Raw genomic sequence first — 16,795 nt, 5'->3', positions numbered from 1 at the left:
ACAACATTTTTTCGAAGCTTGGATTTTTTTAAAAAAATATTTTTTCGATGCTTGGATTTTTTAAAAAAATACTTTTTCAAAGCGTGATTTTTTTTAAAAAATATATTTTCGACAAGTGAATTTTTTAAAAAAATATATTTTCGACAAGTGAATTTTTTAAAAATATATATTTTCGAAGCTTGGATTTTCTTAAGTTTTTTTTCAAAACTTGAATTTATAAAAAAAAATATTTTTCTAAGCGTGGATTTGTCTAAAAATATTTTTTTTAAGCATTGATCTTTAAAAAAATTGTTTTGAAGCGTAGATTTTTTAAAAATTATTTTTTAAGCGTGAATTTTTTAAAAAAAATATTTCTTTTAAGCGTAGATTTTTTTAAAAAAATATTTCTTTTAAGCGTGGATTTTTAAAAAAAAAAATATTTCTTTTAAGCGTGGATTTTTTTAAAAAATATTTTTTCGAAGCCTGGATTTTTAAAAAAAATACTTTTTCGAAGCCTGGATTTTTAAAAAAAAAATTTTCTAACCTGGATTTTTTAAAAAATATTTTCTCTAAGCATGGATTTTTAAAAAATATTTTGTAAAGAAGCCGTTTCTTAAAAAAGTATATTTTTGAAGCGTGGATTTTTAAAAAATTTTTTGGAGCCGGCTTTCCTTAAAAAAATTTTTTTCGAAGCGTGGATTTTTTAAAGAGTATTTTTTCGAAGCGTGGATTTTTTTAAGAATATTTTTTCGAAGCGTGGATTTTTAAAAAAATATTTCGAAGCGTGGATTTTTAAAAAAAAATATTTCGAAGCGTGGATTTTTTAAAAAATATTTTTTCGAAGCGTGGATTTTTTAAAAAATATTTTTTCGAAGCGTGGATTTTTTAAAAAATATTTTTCGAAGCGTGGATTTTTTAAAAAATATTTTTTCGAAGCGTGGATTTTTTAAAAAATATTTTTTCGAAACTTGGATTTTTTAAAAAATATTTTTTCGAAACTTGGATTTTTTAAAAAATATTTTTTCGAAGCGTGGATTTTTTAAAAAATATTTTTCGAAGCGTGGATTATTTAAAAACATACTTTTTTAACGTGTATTTTTAAAAAAAAAAAAATTTTTCAAAGCGTGAATTTAAAAACAAAAAAATATTTTTTCAAAGCCTGAATTTTTTAAAAAAATAGTTTTCAAAGCGTGCATTTAAAAAAAAAAAAATATTTTTTGAAGCGTCGATTTTTAAAAAAATATTTTTTCGAAGCCTGGATTTTTTAAAAAATATTTTTTCCGAGCGTGGATTTTTTGCAAAATATTTTTTAGAAGCGTGGATTTTTTAAAAAATATTTTTCCGAAACGTGGATTTTTTTAAAAGCATTTTTTCCAAGGGTGGATTATTAAGAAAGTAGATTTTTTAAAAAGTATTTTTTCGGAGCGTGGATTATTAAAAAAGTAGATTTTTTAAAAAGTATTTTTTCGGAGCGTGGATTATTAAAAAAGTAGATTTTTTAAAAAGTATTTTTTCGTTTTTTAAAAGTATTTTTTTCGAAGCGTGGATTATTAAAAAAGTAGATTTTTTACAAAGTATTTTTTCGAAGGGTGGATTATTAAAAAGTAGATTTTTTAAAAAGTATTTTTTCGAAGCGTGGATTTTTTAAAAAATATTTTTTCGAAGCGTGGATTTTAAAAAAAAAAATATTTCGAAGCGTGGATTTTTTAAAAAATATTTTTTCGAAGCGTGGATGTTTTAAAAAATATTTTTTCGAAGCGTGGATTTTTTAAAAAATATTTTTCGAAGTGTGGATTTTTTAAAAAATATTTTTTCGTAGCGTGGATTTTTTAAAAAATATTTTTCGAAGCGTGGATTTTTTAAAAAATATTTTTCGAAGCGTGGATTATTTAAAAACAAACTTTTTTAACGTGTATTTTTAAAAAAAAAAATTTTTCAAAGCGTGAATTTAAAAACAAAAAACAACGGCCAAACATCCGTTAATGTATAAAAACACATTTGCATTTGAAAAACGATAAGTTCTAGGACAGAGAAGCCATTACATAGTCGATACGTCCGAAGATTTGCTTTACCACCAATGAAACCAGGTAACGTAATTTGGTGACTATGTGGGTTCGAGTCCATGGCTTTCCTTTTTCACTTGCAAATAATTTCAGATCATTAAGCTTAACTCTAAAACGAGAAAATTAATAAAATCATTAAAAAAATTATCTTCGCCCTAACAGGCAAAATTTCAAAAAACAAAAAAATATTTTTTCAAAGCCTGAATTTTTTAAAAAAATAGTTTTCAAAGCGTGCATTTTAAAAAAAAAAAATATTTTTTGAAGCGTCGATTTTTAAAAAAAATATTTTTTCGAAGCCTGGATTTTTTAAAAAATATTTTTTCCGAGCGTGGATTTTTTGCAAAATATTTTTTAGAAGCGTGGATTTTTTAAAAAATATTTTTCCGAACGTGGATTTTTTTAAAAGCATTTTTTCCAAGGGTGGATTATTAAGAAAGTAGATTTTTTAAAAAGTATTTTTTCGGAGCGTGGATTATTAAAAAAGTAGATTTTTTAAAAAGTATTTTTTCGTTTTTTAAAAGTATTTTTTTCGAAGCGTGGATTATTAAAAAAGTAGATTTTTTACAAAGTATTTTTTCGAAGGGTGGATTATTAAAAAGTAGATTTTTTAAAAAAATATTTTTTCGAAGCGTGGATTTTGTAAAAAATATTTTTTCGGAGCGTGGATTTTTTAAAAAATATTTTTTCGAAGCGTGGATTTTTTAAAAATTGTTTTTGGAAGCGTGGATTTAAAAAATATTTTTTCGAAGCGTGGATTTTTTAAAAATTGTTTTTGGAAGCGTGGATTTAAAAAATATTTTTTCGAAGCGTGAAATTAAAAAAATATTTTTTCGAAGCGTGGAATTAAAAAAAGAGTTTTTGGAAGCGTGGAATTTTTAAAAAATATTTCTTTAAAGCGTGGATTTTTTAAAAAATATTTTTTCGAAGCGTGGATTTTTTAAAAAATATTTTTTCGAAGCGTGGATTTTTTAAAAAATATTTTTCCAAATCGTGGATTTTTTAAAAAAATATTTTTCCAAAGCGTGGATTTTTTAAAAAATATTTTTTTTAAAGCTTGGATTTTTTAAAAAAATATTTTTTCAAAGCTTGGATTTTTTAAAAACTATTTGTTCAAAGCTTGGATTTTTTAAAAAAAACTCCTCGACGCGTGGCTCTTTTAAAAAATATATCCACGACGCTTGGATTTTTTAAAAAATATCGCCTCGACACGTGGCTTTTTTAAAAAATATAACCTTGACGACTGGATTTTTTAAAAAAAATATCTCCTCGACGTGTGTATTTTTTAAAAAATAAATCTTCGACGCGTGGATTTTTTAAAAAATATATCCTCGACATGTGGATTTTTTAAAAAATAAATCCTTGACGCGTGGATTTTTTAAAAAATATATCATCGACGCGTGGATTTTTTAAAAAATATATCCTCGACATGTGGATTTTTTACAAAATTATCTCCTCGACGTGTGGATTTTTAAAAAAAATATCTCCTCGACGCGTGGATTTTTTAAAAAATATTTTTTCCAATCGTGGATTTTTTAAAAATGTTTTTTCGAAGCCTGGATTTTTTAAAAAATACTTTTTCGTAGCTTGGATTTTTTAAAAAATATTTTTTCGAACCTGGATTTTTTAAAAAGTATTTTTTCCAAGCGTGGATATTTTAAAAAATATATTTCGAAGCGTGGATTTTTTAAAAAGTATTTTTCCGAAGCGTGAATTTTTTTAAAAGTATTTTTCCGAAGCCTGGATTTTTTAAAAAGTATTTTTTCTAAGGGTTGAGTTTTTACAAAGTATTTTTTCCAAGGGTGGAGTTTTTAAAAAGCATTTTTGGAAGCGTAAGTTTTTTAAAAAATATTATTTGAAGCGTGGATTTTATAAAATGTATTTTTTCCGAAGCTTGGATTTTATAAAAAGTATTTTTTCCAATGGTGGAGTTTTTATATTTTTTTTTTTTTTTTGAAGCTTGGATTTTTTAATAATTTTTTTTAAGCGTGAATTTTTTAATTTTTTTTTTTTTGTTTTGAAGCGTGGTTTTTTTAATAATTGTTTTTGGTGGAGTTTTTAATAATTTTTTTTAAAGCGTGGATTTTTTAATAATTTTTTTTTGAAGCGTGAATTTTTAATATTTTTTTTTTTTTTTTTTGAAGCGTGGATTTTTTTATAATTTTTTTTTTTTGAAGCGTGGATTTTTTTATAATTTTTTTTTTTGAAGCGTGGATTTTTTAAAAAAAAATATTTTCGAAGCCTGGATTTTTTAAAAAAAAAATATTTTCGAAGCGTGGATTTTTCAATAAATATTTTTTCGAAACGAGGATTTTAAAAAAAAAATATTTTCGAAGCGTGGATTTTTTAATAAATATTTTTTCGAAACGAGGATTTTTTAAAAAACATATTTTCGAAGCGTGGATTTTTTAATAAATATATTTTCGAAGCGTAGATTTTTTAATAAATATTTTTTCGAAACGAGGATTTTTTAAAAAACATATTTTCGAAGCGTGGATTTTTTAATAAATATATTTTCGAAGCGTAGATTTTTTAATAAATATTTTTTCGAAACGAGGATTTTTTAAAAAACATATTTTCGAAGCGTGGATTTTTTAATAAATATATTTTCGAAACGAGGATTTTTTAAAAAACACATTTTCGACGCGTAGATTTTTTAATAAATATTTTTTCGAAACGAGGATTTTTTAAAAAAACATATTTTCGAAGCGTGCTTTTTTTTTAAATATTTGATATATGATTTGTTTAAAAAATAATTTTTCGAAGCATTGATTTGTTTAAAAAAAATTCGAAGCGTGCATTTTTTAAAAAATATTTTTTTCGAAGCGTGGATTTCTTAACGATTTTTTTTATTACCCACAGTAGAACGGGGTTTTCAGGGATTTACCTTCATTATTACATACAGTATCGGCCAAAACTAAAGCACCCCCCCAGTAAATTTTTTTGAAATGATAATTTTTTTATAAAAACTAAATTATAAATTTATATTTTATTTTTCTTTTTATTTATTTATATCTTTATAATTGGAAAATACAAAAATAAGGAATTCAGAATTTAATAAACAAAAGTTAAAATTCAAAAAATATTTTAGGTCGCAAATATAAGCGGACAAAACTAAAGCACCCCCCAATTTGAGGTACAACAAAAACTATTGAAATCAATATTTCATTGCGTATCCTCTATTCTGAATGACACAATCACATCTTTTTGGTATAGAAGATACTAAATTACTAATTACTGCAGGCGAAATAATTGATTTTGGGAAAATTTAGCTTAAATCTCAAAATACTGAAAATCGGAATGTATCGTTATATGGAGGCTATACCCAAACGTGGACCCAGGTCCACGATTTTTGGTGAATATGTTTTGTGACCACTAAGAACCCTAAGTACCAAATTACAGCTAATTTAGTTGGAAAATGTGGCTTAAATATCCGAAATACCGAAGATCGGAAGGTACCGCTATAAGGGGACTATACCAAAACATTAGCCGATATTGTTCATATTCATCCAAAAATGATGCCACAGCATCCACTAGTCAAATACAATACGCTAACGTTTAAAAATTAGCAAAAGAACGAATTGCAGAAGAACGATAGACGCCGGCTTATTCAGTCGACGACCAGCAAAAAAAAACTTTCATATCGACTAAAAATGAAGGCGCCAGACTGGCATTCGCCAAGACCCATTTCAATTGTTTTCCGATGAATCTATGTTTAATTTAAAGTATTCTAATGGTAAAAAGGCTTGGACCAAATGGGCAAATCCTAAATATTGCAAAGACGCTGTAAAACATGAAGGCGGAAGGTTTTTTGCTGGTCGTCGACTGAATAAGCCGGCGTCTAACTCTCTTTTGCAATTCGTTCTTTTGCTAATTTTTAAACCTAAGGGATTTAGTATTTGACCAGAGAATGCTGTAGCATCCTTTTTGGGTGAATATGAACAATATCGGCTAATGTTTTGGTATAGCCCCCTTATAGCGGTACCTTCCGATCTTCGGTATTTCGGATATTTAAGCCACATTTTCCTACTAAATTAGGTGTAATTTGGTACTTAGGGTTCCTAGTGGTCACAAAACATATTCACCAAAAATCGTGGACCTGAGTTCACGTTTGGGCGTAGCCCCCATATAACGGTAACTTCCGATTTTCAGTATTTTGAGGATTTAAGCTAAATTTTCCGAAAACCGATTATTTCGCCTGCAATAATTAATAATTTAGTATCCGTTATGCCTAAAAGATGTGATTGTGTCATCCAGAGTAGAGGATAAGGAACGAAATATTTATTTCAATAGTTTTTGCTGTACCTCAAATGGGGGGTACTTTAGTTTTGTCCGCTTATATTTGCGACCTAAAATGTTTTTTGAATTTTAACTTTTGTTTATTAAATTCTGATCTCCTTATTTTTGTATTTTTCAATTATAAAGATATAAATAAATAAAAAGAAAAATAAAAAATAAATTTATAATTTAGTTTTCATAAAAAATTTATCATTTCAAAAAAATTTACTGAGGGGGTGCTTTAGTTTTGGCCGATACTGTATGTATTTAGTCTTCTTTGGGGCTACTAAACTTTCCTCCAGAAATTTGTCAGCATTCGCCATGTTTTATATAGCCTCAGTAGAACGATACCTCTCGATTTTTGGGATTTTCAGGATTTTAGCCGTACTATCCTACATAAATGGCTGAAATTTAGTATTTAGTCTTCTATAACAACGTTTCCCCCTAATTTGTCAGTACATTCCCACGTTTTGATATAGCCACTGACATATAGGATAAGAACTAGTGTTCGAAATTTCGAACAGTCAACTTTTCAAATATGTAAAGTCGCGCTTGCACATGTAAATCATGGTCTTTATACTTTGTGAAAAGTTTACATATATTGGCATTAATTTCCAATGGTTACTTTTTAAATTGCATGTTTTTTATAAATTTTTAAAATTAATTTAAATAGTATTTAAAAATATAGGTTTCAAAAATGTACCCCTACCATCGAGAGGGAAGGGGGGGGGCTTACCAGGGAAGATTGTTTTTAATATATATTCTCAAATATTTTTTTAAATGTTACTTTTTTCATCCTTAAATATTAAAAAAATGGATTTTACTGTTCGAAAAATCGAACACCAAGTTCGAAATGGGTTAACAAATATTTTTTTCAAAACGCGGATTTCTTAAGGAGTATTTTGGCCCGGATTTCTTAAATATTTTTTCGAAACGTGAATTTCTTAACAAAATTTTTTTCTAAGCATGGATTTCTTATATTTTTCGAATTTTAAAGTTGACAACACTACAACCACTTGAGGCACTTATCGTATCTGAATGAATGACATTGTGAGATTACAGATAGATTGAGTGTTCTCGCAAATTTTGAAATTTTGTTTGATTAAGAAGGTCTGCGATAGTGTTTTGCTTCTGATAACTGTCCAACTTTTTGCCACTCTCGCTGTCAATGAGCGACAGACAAACATGAATAAATTATTTCTTTTGTTAGGAGCGCAATATCATCATACTATGAGCGACAAAATTCAAACGTGCTCCTTATATTAATGTTATTGTTTTTTTTTTTCAAAACCAAAACAAATATTTCTCAAATTTTTTACTATAGCACCTACCCAACCACCCGCTGAAATAAATATTAATTTAATTTATTTTATTGACTTAACAAAAACAATTGTTAAACAAATACAAAACAATGCACGAACACGGAATTGTCAACAATTTGCAGATTGAATGTACCTCCTACTACTGAAATGCAAAATTGAGTGTACTTACATTTAAATGACTTACGAATATGAAACCATTTTCACATGTAATTGGTAATTTTTAACGCAAACAAAAGGTCTGGTCGTCTATAAAGAATACATTACGGTCGTAAATTCGCCTTCTGGCTAACGACCTTTAAAGAGACTTGTAAAAAATATATTTGACTTCTAAAAATCCCTCGATGAAAAAAATATTTTTTATAAAATCCAAGCCTAGAGTTAGTCGATGAAAAAAATATTTTTTATAAAATCCACGCCTAGAGTTAGTCGATGAAAAAAATATTTGTTATAAAATCCAAGCCTAGAGTTAGTCGATGAAAAAAATATTTTTTATAAAATCCACGCCTAGAGTTAGTCGATGAAAAAAATATTTGTTATAAAATCCACGCCTAGAGTTAGTCGATGAAAAAAATATTTTTTATAAAATCCACGCCTAGAGTTAGTCGATGAAAAAAATATTTTTTATAAAATCCACGCCTAGAGTTAGTCGATGAAAAAAATATTTTTTATAAAATCCACGCCTAGAGTTAGTCGATGAAAAAAATATTTTTTATAAAATCCACGCCTAGAGTTAGTCGATGAAAAAAATATTTTTTATAAAATCCACGCCTAGAGTTAGTCGATGAAAAAAATATTTTTTATAAAATCCACGCCTAGAGTTAGTCGATGAAAAAAATATTTTTTATAAAATCCACGCCTAGAGTTAGTCGATGAAAAAAATATTTTTTATAAAATCCACGCCTAGAGTTAGTCGATGAAAAAAATATTTTTTATAAAATCCACGCCTAGAGTTAGTCGATGAAAAAAATATTTTTTATAAAATCCACGCCTAGAGTTAGTCGATGAAAAAAATATTTTTTATAAAATCCACGCCTAGAGTTAGTCGATGAAAAAAATATTTTTTATAAAATCCACGCCTAGAGTTAGTCGATGAAAAAAATATTTTTTATAAAATCCACGCCTAGAGTTAGTCGATGAAAAAAATATTTTTTATAAAATCCACGCCTAGAGTTAGTCGATGAAAAAAATATTTTTTATAAAATCCACGCCTAGAGTTAGTCGATGAAAAAAATATTTTTTATAAAATCCACGCCTAGAGTTAGTCGATGAAAAAAATATTTTTTATAAAATCCACGCCTAGAGTTAGTCGATGAAAAAAATATTTTTTATAAAATCCACGCCTAGAGTTAGTCGATGAAAAAAATATTTTTTATAAAATCCACGCCTAGAGTTAGTCGATGAAAAAAATATTTTTTATAAAATCCACGCCTAGAGTTAGTCGATGAAAAAAATATTTTTTTATAAAATCCACGCCTAGAGTTAGTCGATGAAAAAAATATTTTTTTATAAAATCCACGCCTAGAGTTAGTCGATGAAAAAAATATTTTTTATAAAATCCACGCCTAGAGTTAGTAGATGAAAAAAATACTTTTTATAAAATCCACGCCTAGAGTTAGTCGATGAAAAAAATATTTTTTATAAAATCCACGCCTAGAGTTAGTCGATGAAAAAAATATTTTTTATAAAATCCACGCCTAGAGTTAGTCGATGAAAAAAATACTTTTTATAAAATCCACGCCTAGAGCTAGTCGATGAAAAAAATATTTTTTATAAAATCCACGCCTAGAGTTAGTCGATGAAAAAAATACTTTTTATAAAATCCACGCCTAGAGTTAGTCGATGAAAAAAATATTTTTTATAAAATCCACGCCTAGAGTTAGTCGATGAAAAAAAATATTTTTTATAAAATCCACGCCTAGAGTTAGTCGATGAAAAAAATATTTTTTATAAAATCCACGCCTAGAGTTAGTCGATGAAAAAAATACTTTTTATAAAATCCACGCCTAGAGCTAGTCGATGAAAAAAATATTTTTTATAAAATCCACGCCTAGAGTTAGTCGATGAAAAAAATACTTTTTATAAAATCCACGCCTAGAGCTAGTCGATGAAAAAAATATTTTTTATAAAATCCACGCCTGGAGTTAGTCGATGAAAAAAATACTTTTTATAAAATCCACGCCTAGAGCTAGTCGATGAAAAAAATATTTTTTATAAAATCCACGCCTAGAGTTAGTCGATGAAAAAAATATTTTTCATTGTATAAAGACTCCATTTATGTTTTCTTTCCTCTACACAGGCTTCTATCTGATCATATAAAAATAATCACTTTCGCTCGTGTATGAAGACCTTCAGACCGCCTAATCATTTCGTTATCATTTCTTTTAGAATATGTTTTCAATCTATGTTTTGGAGTGCGGAATTCCACACGTCAATAGTTTTAAATAGAAAAAAGTATTGTCATATCATGAAATTCTATGATTTTGCTTAGTCATTAAAAGCTACTCAAAAGTGCTAAAATTTACAGAGTATATGTACATAAATAATGTATGTATATTGATTTCTTTACTAAGGTGATAAAAACGTTCTCATTGATAAGGGCACACGATCACACATTATTCCGATCAAGGTACAGTGACCTAAAAAAACTTTGCAGCTTATTAAAAAAATGTCAATGGTTTTAAACCAATTGTACCAATCGGCATCTGATTGCAGAAGTTTTGGGATCTTAACAAAGACAAGATATATTTGTTTATATCTATATAATGTGAGTTTTTATAAAAAGACCTCTGCAGTCATAGATTCACTTCCTAGAAATTTAGTTATAAGTATAAATATGAAATAAATAAAATAAAAAGGTGTAAAAATTTATTACTACTGCTGCCATTCCTATTTTCACATCATACAAACTCCAGAAAACAATATAAAATAGCATCCATGCACAATTTTAGCCAATTTCCTCAATCTACTTCAAAGAGTCATATCTTAGCCATATCTTTATGTTAATCTAAATATTTATATGAATGTGTTGAAAACACAAAGATAAACCTAACACCTACATATATAAGAGAGAACACAAAAATTTGCTCTAAATTATTACTGTAGCATCAACCACCCGCTAATAAATAATTTAAATTATTTTATTGACTTAAAAGCAATTGTTCGCCACACACCCACAAACACGGAATTGTCAACAAAATAAAATTAAACAACGGTTTCATTACATGTAGACAACATGTGAATACGTAATTGTAATAATTCGCTAGAATTCGAAATATTTAATAGGATGTCTAACAGTACGAAATATGTTCAACTTATTTTTAGAACAATAGTTCAAAAATGTTTTTTGTCACAAAAAACATGGATTCCACACAGTTCGCCAGACATAACTATCGTGTCACCTGGTCCGACAAATGACGTCACCTGGCAACCCGTCATTTCCCTAGGATCAGACCATCTCCCCATAATTGTCTCCATCAGCAGACCACCCGATTTCATCACCTCTGTATGCGTCAATCATGGGAAAGCTGATTGGCCGAGTTTCAGAGAGTTCACTAATCACCGCTTCAGAGAATTGCCCAATCCTTCTGATGTTCGGGTAGCGGAAATGACGTTCCGAGACATCATCAATGCTGCAGCCGCTAGCCATATACCTGCTGGTCGAATACCCGAAGTATAACCAAATTTTCCAGCAGAGGCGACGGGATTAGCAAATGAGCGTGATGAGCTTCGTCGAACCAACCTCGACGACCCCAGAGTTAGGGAGCTGACACTGGAAGTTAACAGGCTGGTCGGCAAACATAAGCGGAACAAGTGGTTATATCATCTGAAGAGTTGCAACATTGGAGCCGGTATAAGTAAATTGTGGGCAACGGTTAAATCACTCTCGAACCCCGGAAGGAGGGATGACAGGACCTCAGTCACGACGTTACGCTGACTGATCGGAAGAAGTGTGCAAGTTTTTTCTACGACAGTTTGTCGAGCACCCCGCGAGTGACAGGGCGAAGAGAAGAGTGTTACGTCGCATTAGATCTCTTCCTGCCGAGGATGAACCACCACAGTTTACAATGGATGATGTTGCGAATGCCATCAGGAACGCTAAATCATCCAAAGCGTTGGGCCCTGACGGAATTTCCATGGTAATGTTGAAACAGCTGGATGAGCCGGGAGTGAAGTATCTCACTAAAGTTCTCAACCTGTCGCTAGCCATCCTTATTGTTCCCGAAGTCTGGAAAATGGGCATGGTGGTCCCGTTACTGAAGCCAGGCAAGGATGCCAGCAAGGTTGAATCGTACAGGCCGATTTCGCTTTTGTCACCTGTAGCGAAGACCCTTGAGGCCTTAGTCCTCCCCAGCATTAGAAATGGCTATCAAGTTGCCGATCATCAGCATGGATTACGTAAGCAGCACCTCACGACAACAGCTCTACACGCCATCTCCACATATGTATATTTGTCGAGGTCTCAACCAGGAGCGGCCGTGTGATAGAACATTGATGGTGGAGCTTGACTTATCAAAAGCCTTTGATACTGTCAAGCACTCCACGCTGTTCGCTGTGTGGTCGCCAGTCGAATGTGGAATTCAGGAAGAAATCCAAGAAAATCCAAGAAATCCAAGCCCCGTAGAGTGAAACAGGGAGTTCCCCAAGTAGGGGTGATATCTCCGGAACTGTCTAACCTCTACTTTTCCTGTATTCCGCCCCCTCCAGACGGCACTGAGATCGTAACGTATGCGGATGATTTTACGATGCTGGCGTCAGGTACCTACCCTGATGACATCTGTGAGAGACTGAACCCCTATTCTTTCCACGCGAGGAATATACAGTTTTCCACCACTAAATCGACGGCCACTCTGTTCACCACATGGACGGCACAGTATAGAAGAGAGTTGAATATCAGGGTCGATGGTAGCAGAATTCCAACCACAAACTGCCCCAAATTTATAGGGGTCACATTCGACACCACTTTCACGTCGTCCTCGCATGCCACACCTATCTGCGATAAACTGAAATGTAGGAACAAGGTCCTCAAGTGCCTAGCCGGCAGCACTTGCAGATAAAGAACCTTCTTCACCACGTATAAAGCGATAGGTCGGTGTGTGGTATGCGGCGCCAGTTTGATCCCCGAATTTATGTGACACGCAGTGGGATAAGATTCAAATTTTTCAGAACGCCGCCCTGAGAACAGCTACAGAGTGCCTCCTCAAATCATCTCATCGGACCATCTATATAAGGAGGCAAAGATTCTTCCAGTACGGTAACATAATGAGATGCTATCGTTGCAGTACTTGCTCGGGTGTTACAGTGAGAGCCATCCCAATCACCATCTGCTGGCCACCAACCCAGAGTAGTTTTGGCTCATTTACGCTCGGGATATTGCAGTCGCCTAAATTCCTATAGGGCGGGAAATGATCGCACCGTGCAAGACATCTGCCCAGTATGCGGCATGGGCCCGCACGATACTAAGCACCTATTCAACTGCGCCGTTATACCTACTCATCTAACTCCAATGGATCTGTGGTTACATCCCATCGAAATAGCCACTTTTCTTGAACTGGAGATAGACCCAGAGCCAGATTGAACAGTAGAACGAACATACAAACACAATAACAAAACACTGTTACAACAACAACAATAATGAAATCATCGTCTTCTATAAAGACAACGTTCTTAAGATGCTTTAAAACTACCCTTCTAGTCGTTTTAAAAACATCATCCTGGTAAAGGCACTCTTCAATCTGATAGAGAAGCACTTCAGTTTGTCAATAAAAAAACTACTATGACAACATCTTGTGAACGAAAATCATTTTAATCGTCTAATTTCTTCATGTGTTTTAAAATTTTCATTCTAGTCACCCAGTTTTCTATCTAGTCACATACCGGGTATAAAGACTCCCTCTTTGTCATCTATAAAGTTTTCTTACTGTTGATCAACATAGACTCATATCACCTCGTCCATAAATACACTTTTATTGCCTTCTTTTAGGCCTCCATTTTTTTTTGTCGGCTTTATGACTTTCTTCTGGCGGTCTATAAAGATTCCTTTCTGATCGTCAATACGGACCCTCTTGAGGTAATCTTGTCAAGTCCCCTTCTGCTCGTCTATAAAAATTTCTTACTGATCGTCAAATATAAATTTAGCTGTCTCCTAGCCACATATAAAGTCTCCCTTTCGGTTTTTTTATAAACACACACTTACCATCGTCTATAAAGTATTTTTCCAGACTGTTTCAACTCATATTTCTGACCGTTTTTTGATCATTAACAAAACTAGGTTCCCTTCAGCTGGTCTATAAAGTCTCCCTTCCAAAACTCCCTTCAGGTCGTCTATAAAGACTCCCTTCACCTCGTATATAAAGACTTCCTTCACCTCGTATATAAAGACCTCCTTCAACTCGTCTATAAAGACTCCCTTCACCTCGTATATAAAGACTTCCTTCAGCTTGTCTATAAAGACTCACTTCTACTCGTCATAAAGACTGACTTCTACTCGGCTTGTAAAAAAATTCCTTCGTCTCGTCTATAGAGACTCCTTCAGTTCGTCTCTCACATCCATCATCAAATATAAACCCCCTTGGGAAATACAGTGTACTGCAGATTTATTACATTTTATAAGATTTTTGTTAATTTTGTTCTGAATTTTTTGCAAAATATACGATTAATTAATTCCCTTTTATTGCTTCTCTCATTAAAAATCATTCACAATCCATTTGTAACGTTTAAACTAACGTAAACATTGAGTCACAATACGTACTTTACGTTCCCCAACTAATTGCATTGTGTTTCATTCCACATGGTCCCTAATAACAGCACATTTGACATTTCTGTAGGAAAAAAACACTGAGTGAGACGGCAAAATTTGACAACTGTCACAAAATAGAAACAATCTGAATAAAAACGCTTTCAGGAAGGCATTTTGCAAAAATCAATTTAACAAACAAAAAATTCATCGAAATATCCCACAATATGTCTGCCGATAAAGAGAAAACCGCCAAAGGAGATTTGGGTTTGTTGGAAGAAGATGATGAATTTGAGGAGTTTCCAGCAGAAGGTAAGTAGACAATAAAATACAACACAATCGATTATTGTTCCTCACCGCACAATTTACCAATTTACTTCTACTTGCGTCCCATAGATTTCAATGCCGTCAACGAAGATGAGGATGAAGTCAATGTCTGGGAAGACAACTGGGATGATGATAATGTTGAAGATGATTTCAGTGTACAATTAAAGGCCCATTTGGAAAAGCAAGCTATGGAAACGTAAAACGCTTATCATTTTCCCACAACAAAAAAAGAAAAACATTTTCATATTTGTTTTAAGAGTTTAATTTTAGTAGATTCTTTTGTAAGTAAAAATAACATAAACAAAAAAGAAAACAAAATGCATTTTTCTTATAAATGGCCACGATCTTCATATGTTGCTAAAATCTCCCCAATATTTTCTTTAAGATAGTCGGATATATCCTTTTGTTCTTCAATTTGACAGTCCAAGGCATGGTCCTCTTTGTCCAACTTGGCGAAATGGTCATTCTTTTGTTTTAAAATTTCCTGCAATGATTGCAGGTTCTCTTTGTGTAACTTCTCCTTGGCCTCAAATTGTTGCTTCTTGGTAATGCATTGCTGTTCCAGCGCTTCATAGTTTTGTTGCTCCTCCTCCACTTGATTTGTGAGAATGGTGCGCCTTTCTTGGGCTGCATGCTCATCGGCCTTTGCCTTATCCAACTGTTTATTGCTTTCTCTCAGCTGATCAATGAGACGCAAAGGCACAATATCTGTGGCCACTTCAATTTCTTGTTTCAGACGCATCATTAAATCAACATTATTCGACAGTTCTCTCAAAGAACTTTCACTGCTAGCGGCCATTTCTTTGTGCCTCGCAATATCGGCCTTGAGGTTATCAATTTGTTTTTGCAGCTCCCGTGATTCCTCATCGGCCACCACTTTGTTTTGCAGTTTTCGTTTTTGGTCACGTAAATGTTTTAATTTTTCACCCAATTCTTCACATGACTCCTTTAGCTTTTGTAGCGATTCTTCTTGGCTAGCCTTACGTTTAGACAACTCCCTATGTTCTGTACGCACGTGTGGTAATTGTTTGGTCAATTCATCAATGGACATTTTTAATCTTTCGGTTTCCTCAGCCTTACGTTCATTTTCACGATGTTGACGCTCGATTAAAGACTTCAATTCGTGGAATTTCTGTATGGGTTCTTGAGCCATCTTGAACACTTCCTCCTTATACATGTTGTAATAGAACAAGTAATTCAACAGAATGTATAAGGTGTGAGAGGTCTTTTTCGGAGCTGAAAGGAGTAGTGTCGATTAGGGTGCTGAAGTGGAAACATTTTACCTTAACTTACTTGGCCTTATTAACTCATAGTAGGTAAAGGAATACGATTTATCGGTTATTTTCAAGAAATGATCAATTTGTCGTGCCAGCCGTATCAAAAATAAACGATTCTCTCGATTATTTTCCACTGTGTCACATTTATTTAGTGGAAATGGTGGTTCCACTTTGTAGCCAAAACGTCGTATATAACATACCAAAGCCCTTATCAGAAAACCTTCAGTTGGCTGGGTCAAATCACTTTGTTTTATCTGGCAATCGGCAAACACCTTATTCCAACCTTCAACATCTTCCTTGGTGAGCATTTTTATTTTTAATTAAATTTGTTAAATTTGACGATTGGCGCTCAGAGGTGGAATCGATCGATTTAAGTGCAGTACACATTTGGTCTGTTCCAGTACTACACATTTTTATTCCGATAACCGATTTTTCCTTTATGTTATCGAAAAAATAGTAAAAATGTGCAGTACTGGAACAAACCAATTGTCAGTTTTGAATGTCGATATTTTGCAGTTATCGATAACTGTCCAACCGTCCAGCAACCACAAAACATTTTGTGGTTGCATGATGAATGACAAAAATGAACGGCCACACTAGCAAGCACCAACAAAGCTGTCATTCAAAACTGGCAATGTGTACTCAGCTTTAAAATCGACGACGCGCTGCCTCTCCTCGTTTTTAAAGCGTGGTACACACGATCAGTTTTGACTGTCAGTTTTGCTCAAATAATCGGTTGCTTGCCAGTGTGGCCGCTCATTTTTGTCATTCATCAGGCAACCACAAAATATTTTGTGGTTGCTGGACGGTTGGACAGTT

The 16,795-nt window shown here is 32.0% G+C and overlaps 2 protein-coding genes across 2 annotated transcripts; one reads left to right on the top strand and one right to left on the bottom strand.

The window, feature by feature from the left end:
• Positions 1 to 14,479: 14,479 nt before the first annotated feature.
• On the top strand, positions 14,480 to 15,017 carry Sem1 (Suppressor of exocyst mutations 1). The gene is made up of 2 exons (XM_073971225.1): positions 14,480 to 14,684; positions 14,769 to 15,017. Exons 1-2 carry the CDS (start codon positions 14,600 to 14,602, stop codon positions 14,897 to 14,899), a joined length of 216 nt encoding a protein of 71 aa, XP_073827326.1. The 5' UTR covers positions 14,480 to 14,599; the 3' UTR covers positions 14,900 to 15,017.
• On the bottom strand, positions 14,946 to 16,431 carry Nuf2. Its single transcript, XM_073971224.1, has 2 exons — positions 15,993 to 16,431; positions 14,946 to 15,935 (listed from the first exon to the last, which is right to left on the bottom strand). The coding sequence occupies exons 1-2, from the start codon at positions 16,282 to 16,284 to the stop codon at positions 15,028 to 15,030; spliced, it is 1,200 nt and encodes a 399-aa protein (XP_073827325.1). The 5' UTR covers positions 16,285 to 16,431; the 3' UTR covers positions 14,946 to 15,027.
• Between the last annotated feature and the right edge of the window lie 364 nt (positions 16,432 to 16,795).

The sequence above is a fragment of the Musca autumnalis genome, unplaced genomic scaffold (assembly GCF_047663935.1).
Source record: "Musca autumnalis isolate F117 unplaced genomic scaffold, ASM4766393v1 scaffold_2, whole genome shotgun sequence".
Taxonomy (NCBI): Eukaryota; Metazoa; Arthropoda; class Insecta; order Diptera; family Muscidae; genus Musca; species Musca autumnalis.
The sequence above is the reverse complement of the archived record's forward strand: the minus strand, read 5'-3'. Positions and strand labels throughout refer to the sequence as shown.